Genomic DNA, 10,620 nt, shown 5'->3' on the forward strand with positions numbered 1-10,620 from the left:
GTATATATTTAGGAATGGAATTGTGGTGAATAGAGTCATATTATACTCTACATTTAATCTTTTGTGTAAATGCAAGACTTTTCCAGCATGGCTGCACCATTTTACATTCCCAGAAGCACTGTATGAGCATTCGTATTTCCCCACAACTTTGTCAGTACTTGTTATTAACTGACTTTTTTATTCTATCCATCCTATTGGCTGTGAAGTGGTATCTCATTTCATTGATCTGTATTTCCATGATGATTCATAATATTCAACACCTTTTTTGTGTGATTACTGGTCATTTGGATATCTGTCTTGGATGAAGGATAACATTATTAGCTATAATATACATTCAACCACTTATAAATATACATATAAATATATATATCATGTATACAGATCAATGTATGCTTTAGCGAATTTTCACAAAGTGAATGCATCCTTGTAACCATAGTCAGAATAAAAATAAATTATTATCAAAAAATCCCCTTCCATACCAATGAATACTTATCTGTTCAAAGGTGACAAGAGTCTTGACCTTAAGAGTTGCAATAATTATTTTTAACTTTTCTTGAGTTTATATAATTCGAATCACATAGTTTCTGTTTTTTTTGCATCCAAAATTATACTTGTGAGCTTATACAAATTTTTTTATTAAGTCATTGACTATTTTCATTGCATAAATATATAACAGTTCATTCTTTTACTACTCAAGATCAGTAGGGTGATTCCAGTTGGTAGTATTTACAAGGAATGCTGCTATGCACATTTTTCATACTTCATTTGTTCCTGGTATTTATTAGCAACGCTGCTACGTAGATTTTTATTCTTCATTTGAGGGACATATAAATATTCCTTTCACTTCACTATTATATACTTAGGAGTGCTATTATTGTATCAAAGGTGTATGTTTTGTGATAATAGGATCCAGAAACAGACCTCCAACATCATGGTATTAATTAGTGCTCTCACACCAGCGGTACATGAAAATTCTAGCACCAAATCCACAGCAGCATGTGATATTCTTTTTTTAAATTTTAGATATTGTAGTGATTTTGGAATAATGAAAAATCGGAAACAAGCAAAAAGATGATAAATGTAAATCTAAATGTGCATAGATTGTAATAGCAGATGAAGTACAGTCAAACTATGTGCTATACTAGGCATTCTTTTGAAATACAAATAAACAGATATTTTAAAACCGGAAGGTTGGAAAATAAACAAATACATAATTACACAGAATATTTCAAAACCCTTTTTTCAAGCATTGATAGAGCATGTCCAGAGAAATGGAAAAGACCTAGAAGGCTGCAGTAATACTAACAATTGCCTTGTCCAAAATAACCTTTAGGGATAACACCCCTAAACTGAAGGAGAATACACATTCCTCTTAAGTGCTCATGGACAATTTACCAACGTAATCAATATTCTGGAGCATAACAATATCTTAACAAATCTGGAGATTTGAAATGCAAGAATATTCATTCTCTAAAAAGGAATTCAATAAGACCTAGAAATAATTAATGTTTGTGATGCTTCCATATTATGTATACTTTTGGTTTATTTATCCTTAACTCTATAAAAAGCTTTTAGTGGCTAACCTATTGCTTAGAATATTGGTTGTTCAGGAGCATTTTGTTTAATTTCCACATATTTTGGATTTTCCAGTTTTTTTCTTGTACTAATTTCTAGTTTCATGCTCTTGTGGGGCAGGAAAGATAACTGATACAGTTTCAGTCTTCTTTAATTTAAGGCTTATAGCCTAACATGAGATCTATCTCAGAGAAATAAGCTATAGATGCCTGAAAGGATTGTGTACATGGCTGCTATTTGGTGGAATGCTCTGTGTATGCCTATTAGATCCATTTGTCCAAAGTCTTTTTCAAGTCGTGTTTCCTTATTGGATTTCTGCCTGGATGTTTTATCATTGATGAAATTGGTGTCCTGAAGTCTCCTAATATTTTGGTATTTCTATTTTTCCTTTCCTGTCTGTTAATTATTGTTTTATATATTTAGGTGCTGTGATGTTGAGTCATATATATTTATAATGGTTATAACTTCGTGATGAATTTTTTACCAAGATGTAATTTATACAGCACATTGTGTAAATTTCAATTAACATCTCTATCACATCACATTATTATCACTTCTTTTGTGGTGAGAACTTTTCAGACTACTCTCTTAGCAGTTTTGAAGTATATAGTACAATATTGTTGATTTTAACCACTATGCTATGCATTAGAGCTCCAGAACTTATTCATCTTCTAATAGCAAGATTATACCCTTTAATGACATCTCTGCATTTCCCCCACTTACCATCTCCTGGTAACCACCATTCTTCTCTCAGTTTCTGTGAAAACAGATTGTCATAGAAACTTTTTTGATTGCACACATCAGTTGTATCAGTCAGTATTTGTTTTTCGCTCCCTGAGTTATCTACTTTAGCATAATGCCCTCAAGTCATATCTATGTTGCCACAAATGGCAGAATTTCCTTCTTCCTTGAGGATAAATAGCATTCTATTGTATATGTGTAACACCTCTTTGTCCTTCCTTCATGTGTTCACAGAGAATTAGGTTGATTCCTTTTCTGGCTATTATGAATAATGCTGCAGTAAGCATGGGAGTACGTGTGTCACTTCAGCACCTGTTTTCATCCCCTTTGTCTATGTCCCCAAAGTGGATTGATGGATCAGAAGGCACTTGTATTTTTAGTTTTTTGAGGGCAATCCATACTGTTTTCCAAACTGGCTGACCAATCTACATTCCCACAGACGATGTAGGAGGCTTCCTATTATTTAGCATCCACACCAACAGTTATTACCTACTGTTTTCTTGATGATAGCCATTCTAACAGGTGGGAACTGATAGTTCATCGTGGTTTTGATTTGCATTTTCTGGTTATTTATAATGTTGGTCATATTTTCATATACCTGTTCTCCATGTGGGTGACTTCTTTTAAAAATGCCTGGTTAGTTCAACTGTTTATTTTTTAAATCAGGTTTTCATTTTTTTGTTGCTGTTGAGTTGTATGTGTTTCCTACATGTTTTGGATTTTTTAAGGGCCCTAAATACAGTTTGTCTGTTATGGTTTGCAAATATTTTCTCCTGTTTGGTTGTTTGCCTTACCAGTTTGTTGATGGTGTCCTTCCGAGCAAAATTTTCTTAGTTTGATGTTGTCCTACTTATTGATTTTTTTCCTTTTGTCACTTGTGGTTTTGTGTCATATCCAAAATATTATTCCCAAGGCTAATGTAAAGGAGATTCTTCCCTATACTGTCTTCTAGGAGCTTTATAATTTCAAGTCTTATGTTCACATCTTTAATTCATTTCCAGTTCATTTTCATGAGCTGTGAAAGAGTGGAGTCCACTTCCATTTTTCTGTATATGGTCATCCAGTTTTCCCAACACCATTATTGTAAATATTCCTTTCTCCAGTAAGTGTTCTTGGCTTCCTTGTCAAATAATATATGTGGAGGTTTGTTTCTGGGCCGTCTATTCTCCTGCATTGGTATATGTGCCTGGTTTAATGCCAGAATCATAGTGTTCCAACTGTAGCTTTGTAGTATAGTTTGAAATCAGGAAGTGTGATACCTTCAGATTTGTTCTTTTATCTAGTTATTACTCTGGTTCATAGAAAGCTATGAAAATCAACATTAAAATATATAACTTTTTATTCAATATTAATAAATATTAAACAAAATTGCATAGATATTAAATATTTATTAAATAAATATTTTATTTAATATTAATAAAATTAATAAATATTAAAAATAATTTCAAATATAAATAGCAGGACTCATTTAAAAAGTGTGAAGCATAAAGGATCTGAAAAATGTGTAAGGCCTATTCAGAAAAATTTAATTTTTTTCTGAAAGATAACATGAGATTCTATGTATATAAAATAGCTTAAATAATGACCAAGTTAAAAGTGGTCAAATATTTGCAACATATATCACAAATTGTTAATATAGAATAAGTAATAACAATGCTCAGTTCTAGGAAATATTGTAAAAAGGAGAAGATATTTATAGAAAAATATCTGCATCACACGTGAAAGTTGATATATAAAAAAACATGTTCATAATAAAAATTATAGAATCATATAATAAGCTCAAGGTAGTCATTCTTTAAAAGAGTGAATTTTTTCTTTAAGAAATCACAAAGTTTCTACTGTTAGGATTGATTTCAAATCATAATGGAATAAACCAAAAAGAAATATTACTTATTCTCCCAATGATGATACAAATTTATAACCAATGAGTAAAAAAAAAGTTTGATTTTAATTATCAAAGTAGTTTGAAAACCTACCCACAAAGGACATTTCATATTTCTGAATATGCCGATTAATAAGAATATACTACATGGAATTTTATGGAAGGGTGTAATAGAGACATTAAGTGTCATTATTACTTTTAAGCTTAATTTTTCCATTTTTGTTATGTTAATGTTTTAATAATACATAGCAATTACATAAGGTGAAAATATGTTACCAAAGTACAAAAGTGATTGTATTCTGTCATGGTAATTAGCAGTTAAAGATGTTATTGAAGAAAAGGATATAAAGGTAGGCTTGCTCTTTTTCATTTGATTTTTATTTTCTGGGAAGTCCTCTGTTGAATATCATTGTAGAATCTTCAATTCTCTGAGGACATTGTCCCCACTGCTGCCTGTTTCAGGGTCTTTGCCAAAAGATTACACAAAAGATTCATAAATAACTTTCGATCCTAATTCATCTGGGACTTGAGACCACATACAAGCCATGCAAACCTTTCCTCATCCTTCTAACCCTTAGGAGGTTCAGGGATAAAGAAGCAACTGAAACCACTTTGTCTGTAGTCTTTGAGAGACTATGAATATTATTTTCTTTAAGAAACTGTTTGATGTATATTACCAAGATTAATGGATAGTTAGTTGAATTTTGCTAAGACGAAACAAGAGTTTATAATTTTGAGTTGATTGAAGATTTTGATAGGGCTGGATTTGTATATCAACAAATATTAGGTTACCTAAAAGTAGCTGAAATGAAGGACTTCTCGAAGCAAGCTTGAATTGGAAATCATCAGGTGACATAATTTAGATTCCTGCAGTTTTTTAAAAGACAAAAGAAGGAAACATATACTAGTGAAACAATAGTGTGTATTTATTTTTTCAAGACACTTAGGAGCAAGGACATGGCTCAAATTTCCAGACTTGTGTAAAGCATAGTGGTGTTAAGACTGAAGAAAAGAGAGGTACGTGGGTGTAATGTTTCTTTTTCTATGTCTCAAGTCTCTTATTCCACTTAATTATTTTGCTTAATCTATTGCAACTATTCATTTAATTCATTGTTAGTTTTGTGATGCTCATATTCAGGGGAGTGCCCAGCTCATCCTAAAACATCTAAGCAGGGCCATCCTTGCATTCTTTACCAAAACCTGAAAACTCTTAGGTATTTACTATGGGAAATGGGCAGATGGTGTGTACAGAGTATCTCCTACTTCTGAAGGAAAGGATATTTTAAACTCATTAAATGAAACCTTTACATACCCAGTTACTTAGAATTTGCATAACGATTGATGTGGTTTTTCATCAAATTATTTATGGCCTTTTAGAAGCGTTGGAGATTGAAGTCATTTTAGAAGGAATTAGTGCAGTTATTTGTTGTTAAGTAAGGATCAACCACAGAGCAGGCGATGGTCCAAAAGCAGAATGTAAGAGTTTTATTCTGTGGTGTGAATATATTTCTGGCAATTGTATTGAGTTAATATGGATAGAATCCAAAAAAGGAAAGCTATTTCTCTGCCAAACAGTGATAAGTTAGGTAAGGTTTTTTTTTTTTTTCGCCTCAGTGTAGGTATTATATATATGCTGAGTATGTAGTCAGGACAGGGTGTGACTCAGGAGCCACTCAGAACTGTTCCTACACCAAACATAAAAGCCACCAAGAACCTTCTAAATTAGAGTCAAGGTATGGCAAAAGTAAGAGTTGTCAGAGTAGTTTGGAAATTGAGTCCACATAATAAATATTATAACTTAACTAGGTCTGGGGATAAATATTACCTTGAATTAACTCTATATCTTAGTTTCCCACAGCTCTGAAGTTATTACATTAAACAAGATGAAAATGCTGTTTCCAACACATTTTTTACATCCGCTATTAACCATAAAGTGTGACAAAAACACAGAGAAAGTTCTTAATGTGGCTTGGGAGATTTGGAAGGACTTCTCTGAAGAGTTAAATAGAAACAGAGGAATGAATCACAAAGACCCAGGTATAGGTCAGAATCAGCCTAATGGATATAGTAAGGGCAAGGGAAAAAACATAAATGATTATACAAAGTTTTTTCCACACAGGTAGGACATACAAGATGACTTGTGCAGTGGAACAGGCTTTGACAGCATTCGTAGAGGAAACTAGAAATATGTTGTGTCACACACACCTGTTGTGTTTTTAGTTCATTCAGGAACAAAATGCTACAAGCAGGAAGTGACAATGAGGAAAACCTTGGTTATTGATAAGGGAAATGTTCTTAAGGAAAGTAGTACACCATGAGCTAATCTATTCCAAAGTGCAAATTAAAATAATGGTGCACCTTTAAAAAATTCTCATGGAAGATTCTATTTTCCTTGAACTACATTATTCAAAAACTTCCATAAAACCACTATTTTTTTCTGAAATACAGTCATGACCATTTAATTGGTTATAAAATCAAATTGATGATACATGCATTTATTTTTAATGAGATATATTAGAACATAAACATCAGAGAGTACAGAACCTAAGGGATAGTTTTTTTTTCCAATATATGTGTTTAAGTATTTGTGTAGGTGTGAGCAGGTACACTGGGCTGCAATATGAAATGTCTACCTTACCATGTGTTGTAGTAAAAAACATTTGAAAGCCAGGTTTATGGCCCACCAATGACATGCTATCAACAGAGCCAATAGCATGAATTATTTTTAAAACTCATTATCAAGAAAAACAAAATACATGTAAAATACATTGCTTGCCTTTTCTGAACAAAACCCACTGTAAGACAATTTTTCCACTCTCTACTCAGATCTTACTTCCATTGCTTTTACATGCAGACTGGGAAAAAGACAGGACCCAGGAATGAGAAACCACACATCTCAAACCAGTTTCATCCTTCTGGGATTGACAGATGACCCTCAGCTACAGATTCTGATTTTTATATTTCTACTGATCACCTACATGTTGAGTGTAACTGGAAACCTGAGCATCATCATCCTCACATTAGTGGATTCTCACCTTAAAACTGCAATGTACTTTTTTCTCCAAAATTTTTCTTTGTTAGAAATCTCATTCACTTCTGCATGCATTCCTAGATTCTTGTACAGTATATCAACAGGTGACAGGACTGTTACATATAATGCTTGTGTATCCCAACTATTTTTTACATATGTTTTTGGAATAACGGAATTTTTTCTCCTGGCTACCATTTCCTTTGATCGATATGTAGCCATCTGCAAACCCCTGCCTTACATGACTATTATGAACTACAGGGTCTGCAAACGGCTTGTCTTCTGCTGTTGGGTGACTACTCTACTGATCATATTGCCACCACTTAGCTTGGGACTGGACCTGGAATTCTGTGCCTCTAATGCCATTGACCACTTTCTCTGTGATGCTAACCCAATATTGAAGATCTCATGCTCAGATACATGGTTCATAGAGCAGATGGTTATTATCTGCTCTGTGATGGTTTTTATTTTGACTCTGGTGTGTGTGGTTCTGTCCTACATGTACATCATCAGAACAATTCTAAGACTCTCCTCTCCTCAGCAGAGGACAAAAGCCTTTTCAACCTGTTCTTCCCACATTATTGTGGTTTCTATCACCTATGGCAGCTGCATCTTTGTTTATATCAAACCTTCAGCAAAAGATGAAATGGCCATTAATAAAGGAGTAACTATACTCACTACTTCCATTTCCCCCATGTTAAACCCATTCATTTACACTCTGAGGAACAATCAAGTGAAACAAGCCTTTAATGACTTAGTCAAAAGATTTATATTGCTGTCAAGGAATTAGGGGAACATTGATGTCCAGATCCCCAAGCACTTTTTCTTCTATTTCTATCTAATTTTTTCTTTTCCTCATCTATATTTGGCCTTCCATCCAGTACTGACCCTGGTCAATTTACCACTTTCATCTCCTTATAAAAAAGCTTCTTTCAGATGATAATTGTAATGAAGAAAAATGAGAATAGGTGTTTCAGGAAATCTAAGCTTGACTTCATTCCTAAGATTTCCTCACCATTGCTGAAAGGATAGGGAAATTTATGTTAAAATATTAGTACAATAGTGAACATCATTACTGAAAAGAAAGCACACAGGAAAACAAAAATAAAAACCTTACTCTAATGAGAAGGGGCTTAATATTGAAAAGAATCAATAGTTTTCTAAGTGTTATGAGGTAAAATTTCATAAATGCAAAATATATTTCAATTAGGGAATATGAATCAGATTTATGATTTGAAAGAAGCATTTTTAATGGAGTATCTTTAAAATCACTTGTTTCACATATTATTTTATTGACTGGATCCTGTCCAATATAAAAGTTATTTAAAATTTGCCAAAGGGACATGATTTAAGTTACAAGGAAAAGAGAAATGCACTGGCAATTCCTGTTTAAGATAAATCCTTCACTGAAGTTACATAAAACATATTAACATTCATATTCCAATTAAAATCTTCAATCTTGAATGTAGAGCGTTTAAAATACAGATGGCAGCAAGCACAAGGAAACTAATGTAGGGCTAGAAGAGTGATAAATAAGCAGTAAGCCAAATATACTGGGAATGAAAAAAAGAATAAAATGTGAATACAAATATCAATGAGATGATTTTCTATTTTGAAAGGAAAAATACTGTTCAAGAATCCAAATTATGCACCTAACAATAATTCCTTTAAGAAAGACTAGTGTTTCATTACTCAATACATTATGCTCCAACTTCCACTTCTGTAGTTGAACATAGCAAAATTTCCTTTGATTCTTGTTCTCATACTTCAGGCCACTTCTCATACTGTCACCTATGCAGGCAGGAATTTTCCCGTCATTTTTCAACTTCCAAATCCAAAGGGCCCTCCAGTTAAAATGACATTCCCACAGGAATTTTTTCATGACCTCGTCTTATGATTGCACCAACAGTACCACCAGGCCTTGGTCAGTCCGACTCATCCACACTAGTGTCATCACTTACCCGCTGCTTTCATTCCTTACCAAACTGCATTTCATCTTTACTTGTCCTTCTACACTCAGTGGCAAATGCCTTGGAGAATGTTTGCTTCATATGCAAATTCTAGAATGCTTTATGCCTGGTGCCTAGACCAATATTAGTTACATAAGGGAAAAGTTACCAATATGATGATTTGAAGCTTCAGAAAAATCAAATGAGAACTAACATATGAAGAGAAAAAACACTGAAGTAACAATGACTTGAATCTGTGAATAACAGATAAAGAATGGCATGACTGTAAGAAAGAATCCTGTTAAAATATTTATTTTTAACTATCTAAAGGAAATAAAATGTAAGCCACAAATTGTTGAAAATGTATTTTGATAAAACTGAAAATAATCCTACAACATATATGTATATTCAAAATTTACACTGGAGAAATGTGGAGAAATCAAAGTTTAAAAGCATGAATTATTGAAAAGGTTTTAAAGATGATCGCATGAGAAATGAGACCGAAACCTTCCCCAAAACCACATATAATATGAAAACATAGTTAATACAACTAATCCTAAAAGAGCAACAGGAAAGAAGGCTGTGCCAGACTGCACACAACTAGAGAAAAGAACAGACCTCATGGAACACGGCAATGTATCAAAGCTGTGATCCACTTGGATCCAAGCCCTTCCCAAGCCCAGATCACTAGCATGAAGAAGAGAAAAGGAGTGGGGAAGGGTTCAGACCTAGGACTGCTGAAACCCAGCCCTGGAGATCTGCTCTTGTAGTACAAACCTACATTACATGGTGCTCTGGAGATTAGCGGGGTTGGAAAGCTAAAACAGGTGGAATACTTGGAGAGACTGAGAGTCCAGCTGCTTGTGGAAATCAGGGATCAACATCTGGCTGCTCTTGGACAAGGGAAAGGCAGAGAGTCTGAGAGACTTCCTAACAGCAAGAGGGCTGCTAAAGGGGCAAGGATTGCAGAGAGCTTGCTGCTTGGGAGAAAGGACAGGTGGACAAAATTGGGCACACTCTGCCCAGAAAATTAGGAACTTTCAAGAGCTATAGGTGCTCCGTTCCCCTGTCTGGTTATCCAGCTTCAAGGCCTCCCACCATAGCATGCAGCCCACTGCACTTTCCTCCTGGCTGTCACCAGCTTGCAAACTGGCTACCCCTACTCTTGTACCAGGCCACCCAGGGGGAGGCCCAGCCTATTGCAGCTACAAGTACAAACCATAGAGGATTCTACCTGCATGCTTGGCTCAGTGGCCCGGCAAAGGAGACAGGCGCTGCACTGAGAAGCAGGAAACAGCTCTTCCCTCCTGATAAGCACCAGTGACACTCACCTGTGACCCCTGCCATTGCTTCAGGGGCTTAGCAGGTCCAGAGAGTAGAGCTTCTGGCACTAGAGGGCACCACATACACAAATTGAGTTTATCAATCTTCCAGAAAGAGACTTC

The 10,620-nt window shown here is 34.5% G+C and overlaps 1 protein-coding gene across 1 annotated transcript; it reads left to right on the top strand.

The window, feature by feature from the left end:
* The first annotated feature begins 7,077 nt into the window (after positions 1–7,077).
* On the top strand, positions 7,078–8,016 carry LOC130685093 (olfactory receptor 6C2-like). Its single transcript, XM_057508280.1, has one exon. It carries the CDS (start codon positions 7,078–7,080, stop codon positions 8,014–8,016), a length of 939 nt encoding a protein of 312 aa, XP_057364263.1.
* The last annotated feature ends 2,604 nt before the right edge of the window (positions 8,017–10,620 follow it).

Source organism: Manis pentadactyla, chromosome 10, assembly GCF_030020395.1.
Source record: "Manis pentadactyla isolate mManPen7 chromosome 10, mManPen7.hap1, whole genome shotgun sequence".
Taxonomy (NCBI): domain Eukaryota; kingdom Metazoa; phylum Chordata; class Mammalia; order Pholidota; family Manidae; genus Manis; species Manis pentadactyla.

What these genes read in the sequence shown, in the direction of transcription:
- LOC130685093 (XM_057508280.1), top strand. Translation starts at nt 7,078, where the DNA reads ATGAGAAACCACACATCTCAAACCAGTTTCATCCTTCTGGGATTGACA.